Here is an 18,507-nt window from a genome sequence, read left to right as displayed (position 1 = left end):
TCTCAGACAGAGGTTATATGTAGGTAATCAATATCGTGATGAAAACCATTCCATACTAGAATGGTTAATGGCAGCCTGCCGTATGGTATGGCCAAATAAATCAGACATACCTTTACATACAGGCATGTGGTCCTCCATGGAGGACCTTCAAAACTATATCCGCGAACTGGGTGTAAGAGAGGCCATCTATGAAGATACATTTGATGGCCCTGATATGGTTAAATTTTCAGCAGGGATGAGAGATTTAATTTTACAACAAGCTCCCTCCCATCTGTATGGCACCTTAGTCTCCATATTGAATCCCCTTGTAGCATCAGAAGCCGTAGTCCAGCAGGCTGCCCAGTTAGTTGCCGACCTGGGAGAAACAGAACGCCTGCGGACTAGGCGCAATATTCGGTTTCTGGAGGAAGCAGAGGTCCTGCCGGTAAATAAAACCAAAATGCCGGCTACTCGAGCTCCTCCATCGGGACCCATAAGGGTATCCCGAAAACAAATGTTTAATGATTTAATTCGGGCTGGGGTCCAATTTGCTAAGATTGACCGCCAGCCCAACCATGTCCTTCTCCAGCTCTGGAGACAACTAAAGGACAATCAAAAATTCCAGAGCTACCCTAAGAAATCAAGGGTAAGAGCTATAGAGAGGGTTCCAACAACAACATGGAACCTAGAAGATTTTATTATTCCAAACAGAAAAAAGAAGCCACCTCAGGTGTCTCGGGCCACAATGCCTGAGCCATCAGAAGCAAAAGAATTGGCCCTAGCCCAATTCATGGAGTGACAAGGGATGTTAGTCCCCGTAGGGCCTCCAGACGGGACCGGAGGCCCTATGTAGAATTAACAATTTATTGGTCCCGAAAAAATATTCAGAGAGTAATGGCATTGGTAGACACAGGAGCAGAAACATCAATTATCTATGGAGATCCGGGAAAATTTGATGGTGACAGAGTGATGATTGGTGGTTTTGGGGGACAGACTATTCCTGTCACCCAAACATGGTTAAAATTGGGGGTTGGGCGTCTCCCACCCCGGGAGTACAAGGTGTCTATCGCCCCAGTCCAAGAATACATCCTGGGCATAGATATTCTATGGGGTCTGGCTCTCCAAACAACTGTGGGAGAGTTCAGGCTTCGACAAAGATGTATCAGTATCCGGGCGGTGCAGGCAATATTAAGAGGCCATGCGAAACATGAGCCTGTTTGCCTGCCGAAACCGCGCCGGATTACTAACGTTAGACAGTATAGACTCCCGGGTGGGCAAGATGAAATATCGAGAACGGTGCAGGAATTAGAAAAAGTGGGTATTATAAGACCTGCACACAGCCCGTATAACTCCCCCATATGGCCAGTGCGAAAGTCGGATGGCACATGGAGGATGACAGTAGATTACAGAGAATTAAATAAGGTCACGCCGCCTATTCATGCGGCTGTACCCAATATTGCCTCCCTAATGGACACATTGAGTAGGGAGATAAAAACCTATCATTGTGTCCTAGATCTAGCAAATGCGTTCTTCAGTATTCCAATTGCTGAGGAATCGCAAGATCAGTTTGCGTTTACGTGGGAAGGCAGGCAGTGGACCTTTCAGGTCCTGCCACAGGGGTACGTGCATTCACCAACGTATTGTCACAATCTAGTGGCGCGTGACCTGGCTGATTGGAGAAAACCTGATGGTGTTAACCTATATCATTATATTGATGATCTCCTGTTGACATCCGACTCACTGGAGGCAGTAGGACAGGCAGCAGATTCATTAACTGCCTATTTACAACAGAGGGGATGGGCTATAAATCCCCAAAAGGTGCAAGGTCCAGGCCTGTCCGTAAAATTCCTGGGGGTGGTTTGGTCAGGAAAGACCAAAGTGCTACCCAGTGCTGTCATAGATAAGGTTCAGGCCTTCCCAGTCCCTACAACATCAAAGCAGCTGCAAGAGTTTCTAGGTATATTGGGTTATTGGCGTTCCTTTATACCTCACCTGGCGCAGCTGCTACGGCCACTATACAGACTCACAAAAAAGGGGCAGCTATGGGACTGGGGGAAAACCGAACAGGATGCTTTCCAACAAGCGAAATTGGCAGTTAAACAAGCTCAGGCATTGGGTATATTCGATCCTACCCTCCCAGCCGAGTTGGACGTTCATGTTACCCAAGACGGCTTCGGTTGGGGCCTGTGGCAACGCCAGAGCTCTGTTCGGACCCCCATTGGTTTCTGGTCTCAGGTTTGGCACGGAGCAGAAGAAAGATACAGTATGATTGAAAAACAGTTATTGGCTGCCTATTCGGCATTACAGGCAGTAGAGCCAATAACTCAAACAGCTGCAGTTATAGTCAAGACCACTCTGCCAATTCAGGGGTGGGTGAAAGATCTGACCCACCTTCCTAAGACAGGGGTGGCCCAAGCACAAACAGTGGCACGATGGGTCGCCTATCTCAGCCAAAGGAGCAGTCTGTCTTCATCACCCTTGAAAGAAGAACTCCAGAAGATCCTAGGCCCAGTGACGTATCACAGTGATGCACCAAAAGAAATACTGGTCGCTCCACCAGAGAAGAGTCCCGTTCAGGAGGGAAAATATCCTATCCCTGAAGATGCCTGGTACACAGATGGGTCCAGCAAGGGCAACCCGAGCAAGTGGAGAGCAATAGCATATCATCCTTCCACCGAGACAATCTGGTTCGATGAGGGGGATGGTCAGAGCAGCCAATGGGCAGAACTGCGAGCCGTGTGGATGGTTATAACCAAAGAACCCGGTGATGGTATCCTGAACATCTGCACAGATAGTTGGGCTGTGTACCGGGGGCTCACTCTTTGGATTGCACAGTGGGCCACCCAGGAATGGACTATCCATGCCCGACCGATCTGGGGCAAAGACATGTGGTTAGATATATGGAATACGGTCAAACACAGGACTGTACGTGTCTACCATGTTTCTGGTCATCAGCCCCTACAGTCACCGGGAAACGATGAAGCCGACACACTGGCCCGAGTTCGATGGATTGAGAATTCACCATCTGAGAACATCGCCCGCTGGTTACATCAGAAGCTACGGCATGCTGGACAAAAGACAATGTGGGCAGCTGCTAAAGCATGGGGACTGCCCATACAACTATCTGATATCATCCAGGCATGCCAGGATTGCGACGCTTGCTCCAAGATGAGACCGAGATCGTTGCCTGAAACAACAGCCCATCTTGCTAGGGGACACAATCCTCTCCAGCGATGGCAGGTCGATTACATCGGGCCCCTTCCTCGTTCCGAAGGGGCAAGATACGCCCTGACCTGTGTCGATACTGCAAGTGGGCTACTGCAGGCCTATCCAGTACCAAAAGCAAACCAGGCATATACCATCAAGGCACTCACTAAACTGATGTCTGCCTACGGGACACCGCAAGTCATCGAGAGCGACCAAGGGACTCATTTTACTGGTGCAACGATACAGCGCTGGGCAGAAGAAAATAACATCGAATGGCGATTCCACCTGCCATATAATCCAACGGGGGCAGGCCTCATCGAACGTTATAATGGTATTCTTAAGGCTGCCCTGAAGACAGACTCCCAGTCCCTGCAGGGGTGGACAAAAAGACTGTATGAAACCCTGCGGGACCTGAATGAAAGACCTCGAGACGGCAGACCCAGTGCCCTGAGAATGTTGCAGACGACATGGGCCACCCCGCTTAGGATCCAAATTACGGGCACTGATCATCAGGTAAGACCCCAGATTGGTAATGAAAATAATCTTCTGCTCCCTGCCCCTGAAAATTTAGAGCCAGGTACCCATAAAATGAAATGGCCCTGGAAGGTGCAAGTAGGACCCAAGTGGTGTGGCCTACTTGCGCCTTGGGGGAGACTATTGGAGGTGGGAGGCTCAGTAGTCCCTCCAGTAATAGGTACATGGCCTACTGATATTGTGGTCAACACTCCGATCTTTATTGCTAAAGGGACCCCCATCATGTCCCTGTGGCAGATCAGGACACCTCCTTTGGTGCCTGATATCGTTATGCAGCCGCAGATATCCGGCCAAAAGGTGTGGTACAGGCGGCCAGGACGTGCCCCCGTACAAGCGGAAGTGTTGACCCAAGACAGAAATACGGCCTGTATCTTGCCCTGGAGAGCAGACCTTCCCCTCCTGGTACCTGTAAAACATCTGTATTACTCCCCGTGAGTCTGTGAGCCTTCAGGACCACCGGAAGGAACAAAACGCCATCAAGTGTTCCAGTGTTGCTGTCAGATCACGTACAACACCCGGTGATGGTCTGCATGGGACTGATGGAACATAGAACGGACCTGCACCTCAGGACCTCATGCCTCCAGTCACATCATCGAGCACTGGCCCATGGAAGAACATGGACATTCACTAATCGTCACTTGTCTTGAACTGTACCAACACACGTCGCGATAAAATTGTATAAGCGTCGCGATATACCGGATCTCTGTATTAGGGAAAGCTCACCCTTTTGTTAACCTGATCAGTGGTTCACGCCGTGAAGGGGTGGAGTGTATGGGAACTGCTGAGTCACGGCCTGAACCTCTGATTAATCACCTGAGGCGAGCCATGAGTCAGCCAGAGGAGCACAGGTGAAGGCAATTCACCTGTGCTGCCAGAAGGGGTGGAGCCAGGCTCCACCCCTCCTAGACCTATTTAAGAGCTGGCTACCAGAGGGGAAGGATCTCTTCTGGAGATCCCTTCTCTTGGTGTCTTCTGGTGAGCTCAGCCGAAGGGTAAGCTCTTCCGCTTATTCTCTTTGTGATCATTGTCTACCTTGCTTGATTCTCTCGATTATATTGTGATTACAACATCTTGATATCTGTTGATTAAACAACTATATTGCAATTATAGCATCTTGATTATACAGTGACACTTATGAGCTGGAGATGACAGTGCTTCTTGTGGAATGTGAGTGGCATTCCAGAAAAGCCCTTGGCATCCACTGATGTTTTTGCAAGCAGATCAGATCCTTTTTTAGAGAAGCCATACTTTGAACAGCATTGGCTGCTTGCTGCACTTGAGAAAAGATTAACCTTTAGCCTTTTTCTGCAAGATAGCAAAATATTTCTTTGTAATGCTAGGTGATTTTTGCTTAGAGAAATACAAGTTTAAATAGGTCTGTTTTATTCACTGTTCAGGTCTGTCACACTTGGTTTCTTGCTCACGTCCATCAATTTACAGAAATAAAATAAGGGATGTTTGTAAACTGATAGATGCTGCTTGAGCACGCAGACAAGCTTGGTGTTCTGCACGATCACTCACATGTGTGCATCCTGGTTGCTTAGTAAGGAAAAAAGAGTAAATATTACATGGGCTGATTGGATTCCAGATCTCAAATGTTTGTGGGAAGAATTCAATGCAAAGCTGTAATTATAAGTGCTGAGTAGGAGGTACTATGAGCTTAATTCTCTAACATCTGGTAAATTTGTTCTCTAACCAGCAGAATACATTAATAAAATCAGTGCTGCCATACAGGGAGGGGAAGTAGTTGGGAGTAAAGCTGCGTGTGAGAAGGCAGGATACAAAGTGAAGTACTCCTTTTGCTGTTTGTGAAAAGCAAGAAAGATTTGCCTGTGTTTAAAAAAATAAAATCAGCTTTGCAACTTGTGGCTTACTCTCTTCTTATTAGTCAGCAACCAAAGGCAGTGCCAAACTAGGGGAGAACTGGGAAATGCATGAGACAGCAGCAGGGATAGTTTCATGCAATTTCCTCCTTACTGTAAACCTTCTAGCAGGTAGGTAGCAGCACCTGCAGCCAGGCTTTTTCAGCTCTAAAAAGTGATCATCACATGTTGATAAGAATGTTTTAAAGCTCCTTTTACAGCCGAGGGCTAGGAGGAAGATGCAGAGTGCTGTGAGTATCCCAGCTGACAGATGCAGTATTAATCACCGATCGCAGGAGAATTGTCCTCTTTTTGTCGGAGGCATTAGCTTTTGTCAACCAGACCAGGTCATAGAGCCAGGGCCAAGCAAATAAAGTGAGCTTTCTTGCCAATATCCCTAGGTGTTAGCCTCATGGCACACCATTATTTTTAGCTGATTGCTCATCTCTTGAGCAGATGACCCTGCTTAGCAAGATTAGTGTGTATTGCACCTAATTTACCACGCAGAATCAGGATGCTGAAGGAGAGTGGTTAGGGTTTCTATCAATACTGCAATGTACCCTCTAGCTTTGATATCTATATTTTCTAAATCTATCTTTTTGTTGGTTTTTCTTTTTTTTTTAAAGCTGATGATGTGTACAACTTGCCCTAGTAACCCTTCCTTTGTGCATGCAGAATGCTGCATGATAGCTGCTTTAGGGTACAAACATTACTGCTGAAATGGAGTGCAATTGACTTGGCTGTATGATCAGCTGTTATTGTCTGAAGATAGAAAGAAGTCTAAGAGTTCCGGGTTCCAATGCTTTTTCTATTGTGTTTTGCATATACTAAGCCAGTAAATTTAGTTATTGCCAAAAAAATCACACATAGGCTTAATTTGAAATGTGACCAACCTTATTGTTCTGCTAAGCAGAACTTTCAGAATCTTTTCCCCTTCTCCCATGTCCTTCCCCCCTAAACAACCAGTCTTTTACAAACAGATGTCATCCAGGTCACTTGCTTGGGATAACTGGGCTGATTTCAGGGACAGCTGTTTTGTTGCTCTGTAAATGACCCAATGATAATTGATATTTTCCTTTTCTCCAAGCACCAGCTCAGTTCTGTATGCTTCTGAGTTTTGGTAGGAGATTCATGCAAGCACTGATGTGGTGCTTGTGTGACCTATCGAATGCTTTGTATCAGCTCTTAATTAACATTTCCCAGATTGATTAAATGTTAATGTTAACTATTAATTAAGGACAAGCTTAGAAATTAAGTGCAGTGCATTTATCACTATATAAAAATGTCATTTATTTAAATGTGATACAGTGAAGTAAGCAATTCATTGTGAATAATTAAATCAATCGATTTAGGCTCACTTTGTTCTTTTAGGTTGCCAGTAAGCAGGCACACATTTCCTGAGGTGTTCTCATAACTTAATGAAGTAATTTCAGCAAATTATTTTCTAAGTCTTTAAAATCATGTGAATTCCTAGTGGATAGCTCTTAGAAACCTGAGCAGTTTATTTTTCAGTTGTTTTTTTTCTTTCCTTTGCAAGGCTCAAAGTTGGTTGAGATGTGCCGGATTGTCACTTAGCTATTTGAATTCTCAGCATCACACCACTTTCTGAGGGGAGGAGGGAACAGTTTTCAGACTCTGCAGAATTCAGCCTGACTCACTGTCTCGTCCAGTAGTGATTTGCCACTCCTTGGCTTGTTGGCTATATGGGAGGCATTGGCTCCTGCCTCCTCATCTTGCTTCAGTTCAGAGCTCAGTGAAACCAGGCACACAACCCCTTTCACTGCTTCAGGAGCCTAATTTGTTTGCATGGATGCATTGACATGGCCGAGGTGTTACTTCCTGTCTTTTTCACAAGTGAATCCAATTTACTGCTTGTTAGCAGCTTTCCCATCTGCCAGAATTCAGGAAAACCCAGGAGCATCTGGGTTGAACATGGAAGGTATCAGCTCCCAGTTACTGCTGAGTTTGCATCCAGACCTTTTCATTTGCTCCCTGTCTCCTTCCTTCTTTTTTCCTTTATACAGATATGATAGTGTATGACTACTGCTCAGTTCCTTGTGTGCGTGCATGAGCTTTATCAGAGCATGCATGCTCTTACGTGCAAATTCACATTTTCCTTTTCAGGAACTTCTGTGCCATGCAACTTAGATGCAGTCAGAATCAGAGAACCCTAGGAGTTGAAAGGGACCTCTGGAGATCATTCAGTCCAACCCCCTTAGGTTCCCTAGAGCCAGTTACAAACATTGGAGATAAAAACAGAAAAACTCGTCCAAGGCCTGAAAACTCAAATTAATCGAAAAATGCTGTGTGAAGACTTGCTGCAAAGAAGTTACCAAACAAGCACTTACACAGCATCTCGTTTCCTGTTCAGCATAACTTTGCTTGTCATTTTGTTTTTTTTAAGCTCAATTTGTTTACTTGTTTACTTTATTTTTCCTCACAGGCTGTATTGAAAATGCACAGTGAGAGGCAGACTTCAGTGAAATACTATGTTGGAATTGATGTTGGATCAGCAAGTGTTCGTGCTGCTCTGGTAGATGAGTTTGGGACAGTAGTGATGCACGCAGAACAACCAATACAGATCTGGGAACCTCAACCAGACCACTATGAACAATCCTCTGCTGACATATGGGCTGCTTGTTGTGCAGTCACCAAGGTACCTGAAGGAAAAGAAATGAAGGAGATGAGTTTCAAGCAGCGCTTCAAAGTTTGGAAGTTGGAAGTCTTTCGGTCACTGGCCTTTAATATTCAGTTCTGCCATGTTTCTCTACCTACAACCACCTTCACACATTCAAGGCATCTTTAGGATATGTAGCTTCACAGTGCCTGTTATCCATGTGAGGAGCAGAAGGCCAGAGTGATATAATGGAAAAGAGGAGGAAAGCCTTTCCTTTTTATGTTAGATCTAAAGGACTTTTCCACTGCCTTTGGGATTCGCATCAGGGATTTTTGTTCCACTGCTGCATGTTTTAGCCACAAACAGTTTCTCTGAGGAGTTGAGATTGCTCAGAACTGATAATGCATCCCTTTAGAGGTGTGTGTGGTGTTGCATTGCAGACAAAAAGGAGCAGTTATTATAGAAATTCAGTCTGTTTTATGGATGGTGCCTCATATGTCTATCACCTGTGATCCCCATTAAGACATCTGTCTGGTGTTATAAAACTGAAAGAAATTTTATGTATTCGTAGATAGTATCAAGCTTAAAAATAGACTGAAATAAACCTAATTATAAGGGATCCAAGGATCCACCTGTACATGCTGGTGGTAAATGACTGACCTTGCTTGGCAGACTACATGCAGACTATTTCATCCTCTGTAATAAAGCCGCAGCCTGCTCCACGATCTAAGGTTATTTTTTTAAATATTCATGACATGCTTTGTAATTTGCAGATGGGCAGTTTGCTCTTTCTCTTGCTATTGGTCAGCCTTTTCAAACATCAGTGAGCTTGGCTCTGCAGAAATCTTCTGCGATGAAGGAGACAAGTGGTGAGGGGAGGGGAAGGAGAAGAGTAGTGTGACAGGAATGACAGGGAAAGCAGCCTGATATTACAGACAGAGCAAGTTGTTTGGCTTTTCTTTGTGAATTGCTTTTTTCTTGATCTTTAAATACAATCTCATATTTAAGCGATTAAAATATGGTCTCTGGAACCTTGGCTTTACAAAGCCAATAAGACACTGGCACTGTTGCAAGTCTAAAGTCTTTCATTATAGTACTAATTAAGATAATGATATTTTTATTGTTGCTGAGAAGTGGCAATTTATTACTGCGTTACATTTTAGATGCCTTGCAACTTTACATAGCACTTGATCCATGTGGGTGTTATGTGTTTTTCTCCAGTGCTGCTTGAAGCCATGAAGTTCAGAACTTTTGGGGGTGATGAGTTTTTCAGATTATTTTCTGAAAGAAAGCTTTCCTAACTCTTGGTAGCAGAGTTTCTGAAAAGGTTTGCATTACAGTTGTATTAGCACTGCTTTAGGTTTTGACCAACTTGACAGCAATTTATTTTTGGGACCCTTTGTTTTGTAACCAAAACGATGGCACAGTATTACCAGAGCAGTTTCATAAGATACTTCACTCGTTTGCCACCTGCAAACTGAATGAAGTGATGGAAATGCATAACCCTAATCCTGTCTCCAGGTTTCATAGGCAGCAGAACTTTTAGAAAAGAAATAACAGTGCTAGAAAGATTCGAAGCCTGTTGAAGAGCTTTTCGTATATGTTTGAATACAGTTTTGAAAACCAAATTTTGACTGTTTGCTACATTTTTATTAGCATTCAGATTGAGATATTAAGGAATACTGGATCTCTAGATTTTTGTAGTTTGAGTTTGAATTTCTAACTTGTTTTCTGTGCTCATTAGTTCACATGGTAAGCCATATACATGGATTTCTTTGTATTTGTGTATGCTTTATATATTTGCAGAAAGTCATCTGTGATGTTGATGCCAGCCAGATTCGAGGCATTGGATTTGATGCTACGTGCTCCCTTGTTGTCGTGGATAAACAGTTCCAACCTTTGGCAGTCAACTCGCAAGGTAGGACAAAAGGGAGATGAATTGCTTTCTGTTTGGCATCCTAGCACCAAACTCCTTCGTAGTGGATCAGAGGGGCTGCCTCTTAGAGGTCTCTGCTCATTTTCAATTTTTAGATGTTTCATCCTCATTCAGACTTTACTAATCATGGCTTTTCTTGTCTGTGTGAATACCTGCCCACACTGGCTAAAGGAATGCTAGAAATGTAGTATTAGTGTAGCCTGACTGCCTCTTCTGTCATAGAGTTGCAAGCAGGAGGTTGAGCTTGCATATTTTTATTACACTGGTGTTCTGTCTTTGACTAGGACAGTGCTAAGCCTCTGAAACAGTCTGGTACCTTTTTCTGAAAAGAAAATAAAGTTGTTATTAATTTTTAAGTCGATACTTCAGAAGCCTTCTTTTCCCCTCACACAATCCCATTTATGACTGGGAGGCAGCTAATTCAGTAGTTACATAGCCATAATCATGGTTCTGTTGTTTTACCCTTTCTATTCTCATATTTATTTGTCATCTCCTATCCTTGTTTAAAAAAACAAACAAACAAACAAACAAACAAAAAAGCAGCTTTGTCCCCAAAATGTCCTTTGCTAAATTTAGGAAAGATTATTTTTCAGTTTGAGAGTCTTTGATCTGTTCAGTATCTGATGATGTCTGGGGCTATTTTGGTCTACTGAGTCAAATTCAGTTCTCACTTTTTGCTGTCCGATATCCTCAAGAACTTGGGCTTTAAACAATGCTATCAAATATAAGAGAAGAACAGACAGAATGCTGTCACACTGGGCATGCACTAAGCTCATTGCAGGCAGTTTGGGAGGGCTAAATTGTTTGAGTCCATATTTAGTGTGGCATTGCTCCTCATAGACCTGACTTGTCTTGGAGTATGTTTTCAAGATTGAAATGCATGAGTGGCTCTTCTGTGGAGCTGAGTATGCACTGTACTCAGCAAGAGAGTGATGTGAAGTGTCACTTGGATTGTTCCTTCACCTGTTTAGTAGGACTTTTGTAGGTTAATTTAACTCAAATGTTTTTTGCTTTTTGTTCTGATGTGTTACACAGACTTGCTGAATGCTTTTGTCTTCCACACCCAAAATAAACATAGTTTGGTCAACTACAGCCATGCAAGTATTTTTGGAAGAATTTAGGATAGTTTTCTCTTAACTATAGAATAGGAAAAAGAATCCCTTATTACTCTTTAATTAATTGACTGGCCAAGGTTATTTCAATTTATAACTTATTTGCTCAGATTTTGTCATATTTTGATGAGTAGGAATTTAAAATGGTTTTTTTTGTGTGTTTTAAAATAAATGTGTACCATGTCCAGTAGTTTGGGTTATTTGAATGAAACATACTTTACAAAAGCATAGCTTGTCACAGTTGTTGGACTCTCACAAGCCTGACTAGTTTCAGTCTCAGGGCATTCTCAGCCCTCAGCATGCCTTAAAAGTTGGCTAGAATTTTATCTCTAGCCACCTACTGTGAATTATTAGCACATTTATGTACTGGAGTTTTCCATGTAGAGGTGTAAGCGTGAAGAGCTTACAGCCTAGTAACGTAGAATATTGTGGTGGAGTTATACAGGACCTAAACCAATCTCTGTTTTATTTTATTGTCTTTCAAAGGGCAAAACAACAGGAATGTTATTATGTGGATGGACCATCGTGCAGTCAGTCAAGTAGACCGCATCAATGCAACGCAACACCGGATTTTGAGCTATGTTGGGGGAGTGATGTCTGTGGAAATGCAGCCTCCTAAGTTGTTGTGGATAAAGGAAGTGAGTGCCTCTAAGATTGCAGTGTTTTTAGTAATGATTAATATCATTTTATTTGTAAATGCCTGAGAATGATATTTCAGAAACAAAGTTCTTCGACCTTAGCGCTGAGATCAGAGATGTGCAAGGTAAGGCCAGCCTTAAGATGTGATGAAGATGTTTTGAGATTTTTTTTTACCTCTTGATTATTTAGAGATTAATTTTAGTGAGGTTCAGTTTTTCTCAGATGAAAACTTTTAATATGCTTTTCTTATGTAATTTTAAGACCAGATGTATTTAGTAGTTTCGGTGCAGGTGATGAATGTGTCCTGGAAGTATCCTAGTATTTAGTTATGGAGCTGTACACATACTTAAAATATTGTAGCTGAACATGCTTAAAAAGGGCTTAGGTTCCACTTCTGGGTTGGTTTTTGTATCAGTGTGAAAGCAGCAGTGTCTCAGCACTGGGCATCCTTGCTGGATGTATTACTGCCTTTGAGACACTGCATCCAACAGTGAGGGAATGTGTGATGCCTTCAGCTGCTCACAGGGCAGTCTAGTTTGAGCTTCATCAGCTTTCCAAGAAGGAGCTGAAGAATTTAGTTGCATGTCATCTCTAGGAAGTAGATCATCTGTAGAAGGAAGATGCTCTGTTCAAAATGCGAAACTCTGCTTCTTTCTTGTGTTTTTAACAACTGTCAGAGAAAAGGAAAAATACTCACCACTTGAACTTTTCAAAACCTCCTCTAATCTGGCTTTTACGTTTGGTGTTGATGCTTGGCCAAAGGTAGATTACTTTCTGCCAGTTTCAGTGCAGTGCCTTGTGTTGGAAGGGACCTCAAAGATCATTGAGCACCAACCCTCTGCTGCAGTCAGGATTGCCACCCGCTGGATGAATCAAAGGAGTTGGCTGCCCACGGCCCCATGCAGCCTGGCCTTGAACACCTCCAGGGATGGAGCATCTGCAACTTCAACCCAACACCTCAACAACCTCTCAGTGAAAAACTTCTTCCTGACACCTACCCTAAATGTCCCCTATCATTACCTGACCTTGTGTTTCTGGAAAGAAATTTCTAAGAATTTTCATCTAAACAATTTGAGGTATTCCTAAAGAATATCACTTATCAAATTTACTGTGAACTTCTGGAAGTAATGAAGAGAAAGGAGAAGGGGGAGGTGACCTAACTGTGCTTTCCACTTCTGTCATCTTTTCTTACTAGAATTTATACTGAAGATGACTTCACCGTGATGAGTGAGCTGAATTAATTACACAAGGAGTAGATACTGGTCTTTATTTCTTATAATTTTCCTGTTATAAATGACTTGTATTTATTTGTGGAAGGATGTTGCAGTTATTCATCCAAATTGTAAGTTATTCTCCTCAGCTTCTTCTAGATTTTCTTTTTCATGTAGTATTTTATCTGTGTGTTTCTTTTGATCGCTTTACATTTTCACTGGGCAGAGATTAGGAAGAACTAGAAAGTAGAGGCTTCAGAGCATATTCTATACATTTAATTATTTCACTTTATCACATTTTGATTTCAAATTAAGAAACCAGACTGTGGAGGACCTAACAAGTTTCTTTGCAATCTTTTGTTTGAATTGTATTAGCTTACATTCAGTTTGAGCACTGATGAATCACTTTATGCCCTGGCATCCAGTGGCTGGTCTGCATGAAATTAATTGGAGGGTCCTGGTGTCTGTGACTGAAGATAGGTGTCATGGCAAAGTCAGCACTGCCTGTGAAGTTTGCTTGTAGGTCATTTTGCAGTAAATGATCAACTGAATGCAGCTGCTGGATAAGCTTCTGGGGTTTTCTTGTCAACATTAGTGGCTCGCTTAGGAGCTGCACTTTGTTTCTTTGCTCCTTGTGTGCTGAGAGGATCCATTTAAATGTTAGATCTGCAGTATATGTAAACCAAAATGAATATCTTTCTTTTAAATCTACTTTCTATCAGTACAGTCACACTTGAATTTGGAATGTTGTCAGCTGAATTAAGAGTGTGGAATGTTGTAGATAAAGTTGGGAAAAAAAAAATATTATCCTTTCACAAATATTTAGAAACCAGCTGAAAGATAATGCTGACAAAGTCCTCCTGAACTCCATAAGATAAGTAAAAATGTAAACTAAAGTGAAAAAGAAGGTAGTCCTTAGTTACTGAATCTCTCAGAATAACCAGATAATTCTCCTACCTTGCTATAATTTCCTTAGATATCAATTTTTTTTTAGAATTATCTTGCAAGGTCTGTGGTTACTGTTGGTTCTGCTCTAGAATTAATGTTAGTGGGTTTTTTTTTCCCCAAAGGTAGCAGAAGAGAGAATCTTGTTTACTAATTTTTGGCTGGAGATTTGATTGTGGCTTGTGCCAAAACAGGAGGATGCTTGTTACATTTTTGTCATATTAATGGCATTACAAATCAGCTATTTCTAAAAAACATTCATCCCATATGCTGTGGCATATTCCAGATGGGTGGAGTGTGCTGAACTGGGAATAGGTATTTGCTTGGTAACTGTCCCCAAATGGAATGCAGTTTTCCTATAGTGTATTTTCACACCTCATATTTAAGTATGGCGAGAAGATCCTCCCTCCAGCAAAAAAAAAAATAATCAGAGTGAATGACTAGCAGAAATCCCTTGCAATTGATAACTAAAATTGATAATTCTCAGTTTATCTTCTTCATATTTTTTATGGCACGTTGTCAGTGATCTTTCACTGAGCACATCTTCAGTTACAGCCACATTTTTATGCATCATCGTTCTTTTAGTTTGTTTTTGTACACCCATGACTTGCAGCTTTATCAGCCAAAGGGATAATTTGCAGAAACAATTAAAACATGTATTTTCCTGGCTATGGAGGGGCATTAGCTTGGCAGCAACGTATTTGTTGTGTATGTCCTCTTCTTTATTGCATTTGCAGCTGTTTTTGTTTTGTTGAATGCAACTGGTAAGATTTTACCAATAAAAAGCTCTCAACTCCATGTTTAGTGAACAGAATCCAAGCTACTGGGTTTGAAACTGAACTCTTGATAAGGACTGTTTATAAATGCTTTAACAGCTTTTTGCTATCAAAATCCATACATAAGTTAGACATGTTTGCATAGATTGTACTTTGGACTGTTCAGTCGGGCTTTTGGTAGCAGTTACTAATCAAGCAAAATAGCGTTAAAAAAGAAAAAAAGAGGACTAACATCTGGAATGCTTGAAACACCTGCACCTCTGAGAATCTCTCAACTCTGCTACAATGTGATGATCTTTATGAACATTCCCACAGATTTTCCTTCATCCCTTTTTACAGCTCCAGTTAACTCAGCCTTTGATAGCGCTGGTCTGTGTTTCTGTCGTGCACGTGGCAATGCCCGACGTGGACTATGATATTTGCCTGACTTTTGGTGCTACCCCAAGGCTGCCTCATGGATTTGGAAACATCTGCAGGTGTCTAAGACAATGTCTTGTCTGTGGAGACAGTGTGATGCACCAAAGCAGAATTTTCCACCTTTGGCAGTAGCCTTATCCTTACAGCTTACTTTCTAAGGTGGCCTCCTAGCCCCAAGAACACGTTTAAGGCCTTAAGATGAATCTGGTGATTCATTTGGTAGGTTGAGCTTTTTTGGGGGGGGGAGAGAAGGGGGGTGTTGTTTGTATTGTTTGTTTAGGGTTTTTTTATCTTTTTTTTTTTTTTGAGTGCAATTTACAGTTGCAAAACGGATCAGTCTGCAGCCCTGGCTCCAGCAATGATTTTAATAGTGCCTACAGTTTATCTTGGATGTCTGAGAAGGGCTCTATCGCATGGCTTGGCATTAGTTCTGAAGTGTGGGAGATGGAAGTTCTAAGTTCTTGCTTTGTCTGAGTCGGAATAGGGTGTGGGACATCAGTTTCTTATGTCCTCGTGAGTGTGTGTATTGTCTTCAGTCTGTTCGTGCAGATTGCCTAGGAGATTGGGATTCAAAATTCAGGTTGAGTTGGGAAAAGCAGACTATTATTCAGTGAGTGTGTCTCATTTTCAGATGACTTAGATCTTAACCTGATATGGAACTTGAATGCTCATGCCAACTTTTTTTTTTTTTTTACTCTAAATGGTAAAACATCTTTCTGATTCCATCTGTCCCTGCTGGTTTTAATCTAGGTTTCTCACACACCAATTTGGGATGGTTTCAGATTGTGTGGGTTTTGACTGATAAGTAGCCATGAAATACAGGCCAATGCCCTGTGCTAAATCGTAAGCTTTACTTCAAGCCCATCTTAAATTAATCCAGTGTCCAACAGAGTTTGGATATAAAAGCTGTCTGTAAAGACATTTAATATTTTCCAATTCACATTTAGTCTGTATTAGCAATTATGAAAGTTAGGCAAGTTTTGGTGTTTGTCTACATATTTTAGTTCTGGTGTGGGGGTAAAAGCATTTTCACTACTTTTAGTTGTCTGATGATCACTTAATCTTACAAGAAAATAATATAGCTAGTAAAAGCAGAAGTTTCCAATACAGAAATAAAATACCTCAGCAAAGCACTAAAGTACAAATCTGAAAGCTCCTTTCTTGTTCTCAAGGAGAACACTCCTATGTGTTTCTGAAAAATCCTGTTGCATAGAAAAGCTCATGTGAAGTTCTACATGTGTGTGCATTTCAGCCCAACTCATAGGTGAGCAGTGTGCATAGCATGAAACAAAATTGTGCAGCATGGCTACATGATAATCTTTTGACTTGGCAGAAATGGCCTCTACCTATTTCTTGACCTCTGTACCAGTTCTCCCCACCTCTCACTTTTATCCTTCTGGTCTAGGAAGACCGAAAGGTTCTGTGCTTCATAATTCTAAAACTCATTACCCACAGTTACTTTAAAATCTCCAGATAATTCTGAATAACCATTGAGAAGTGTTGTATTTTCTCACAACGAAAAGATTGTGGAGATACTCAAGACCCAGCTGGATGCCTACCTGTGCAACTTATTGTAGGGTTGCTGCTCTAGCACAGGGTTGGACTCAGTTTCTGGAGGTCCCTTCCAACCCCTGCAATTCTATGGTTGTTTTATTTTAAATGAAAGAAGCATCCATGGGTGCCTCTCAGTTGAAAGGTTGAATGTGTTTTTTTAGCAGTGAGTTTGATGGCTGAGATGCAGGATATGAATACAGTACTGGGAATGTTCCCGGATCTTTTCCATCATGCTTTTAATGTGGTCACAGATTTGACTACAAGTAAAAATAAATTAAATTAAGTGAGTATCAAAAACATGGAGACTTTTTTAAACTTGTTTGGAAAAAGCATCAGGATATGCTATGGTTTTTGTCTTTCTTTACTAATTAGTGATGACAAAGCATTGAGATGGCAAAGAATGAATCATTTGGATGTTCATGAAACAAAATACTTTAATGTCACTAACGTGTGGCTTTTGGGAATTCCCCAAGTAATAGAATAAGGACCCAGTGAGTATCTCTGATAAAGCAGATTTGCTTGAAGGGCACAGTTGTTCTTAATCTAATATCTTTTATGATTAACACTAATAGTAAATCTACTTCTGTTGCTAAAAACCAATGCAGAATAGTTTGTATGATCGAAATAGGATGAGTGAGCTTTGTACTAAGCTAAGGAGCACCTTTGCATTTCACATACAAAGTTAAATTGGAAGTAGTAGCCATCTACATCTAGTGTGTAAGCTACACTCAAGTTTGGAACAGGCATGCAAAGCTTGTACATTTTGTTTAAAAGTTGGAGTTGCATCAGTCTTTTTTTAACACAGTAAGCTGTTAAGACTCTTAGTGTTTAATACTTTCCTAAAAATCCTTTGCATCTGCAATCTTTTATAATTGCCTTTATAATCTTTTATAATTGCCTTTGCTTGAGCTTATGAAGAGTAGATGAAAATGGTAGGATATGAAATGCAAATGCACCGTATGGCGAGCAAATCACCCCTTAGATTTCTTCAATAGAGATGAAGCCCAAAATAATTTCCCATCTTATTCTGGAGTACCTCCCCAACTCTGTCATAGCCTGCTAGATGCAACTGTTGACCAAATGTGTGTTTTTGGCTGAAACTGTGCCACCTAGCAGGTCTCCATGCCCCAGAGACCCCAGCTAGGATGTACGCTTAGATGAGCCACCGTTTCAGTCATTTAGAAAACCATTGGAGATTTTTAAAGCAATTTGGGAGGGTGAAGCTTCATAGAAAACTTACAGATTCTTACTTGCTTTGATCAACTGGCCTAATAGATTGCAAAGCTTTGTTCTGTGCTCACAGAGGTATTTGTTTTCTTCCTGTACTTAAAATTTAGAAATAATAAATATAAAATGGTTTATTTTAGAAAGTAAGGCATGGCTTTGAGCAAAGGTTTTTAAAGTGAGTAGTCTACTGATTTTGTGCCTGTCTGCTCTGACACTGAGCAGCTGACAGGGAACTGAAAGATCCCACGTTATCGATCTGAACCATGTGTCTCCATTAACTTTCTTGGGAAGCCCTTATGATCAATTTGTGGTGGGGAAAGAACTCAGTTCTTCAGACAGTAAATCATTGCAAAGTGAGCAGTGCAGGAATATGGAGAGAAATCAGGGTATTGAATTTGGAAAAATTACAATTTTCCCCACAACAGTTCTCTTAATTTCCATTAAAAGGAGGAGGTGATCATGTCTGCCCTCATATCTGTATTTCTCTAATG

The 18,507-nt window shown here is 41.6% G+C and overlaps 1 protein-coding gene across 1 annotated transcript in view; it reads left to right on the top strand.

Annotated features, from left to right (window-relative positions):
• The window catches only part of FGGY (FGGY carbohydrate kinase domain containing), a gene marked incomplete at both ends in the record, with an annotated part of 148,546 nt that overhangs the window by 30,332 nt on the left and 99,707 nt on the right, over nucleotides 1–18,507 (top strand). Inside the window, 3 exons of the mRNA XM_079535467.1 lie at nucleotides 8,026–8,238; nucleotides 10,006–10,117; nucleotides 11,734–11,885. Of these exons, the coding sequence (XP_079391593.1) occupies nucleotides 8,026–8,238; nucleotides 10,006–10,117; nucleotides 11,734–11,885 (477 nt within the window). The remainder of the gene's footprint in view (nucleotides 1–8,025; nucleotides 8,239–10,005; nucleotides 10,118–11,733; nucleotides 11,886–18,507) is intronic.

The sequence above is a fragment of the Tetrao urogallus genome (genome assembly GCF_951394365.1).
Source record: "Tetrao urogallus genome assembly, chromosome: 5".
In the NCBI taxonomy this organism is placed as follows: domain Eukaryota; kingdom Metazoa; phylum Chordata; class Aves; order Galliformes; family Phasianidae; genus Tetrao; species Tetrao urogallus.
This window is presented reverse-complemented; position numbering and strand designations above follow the sequence as displayed.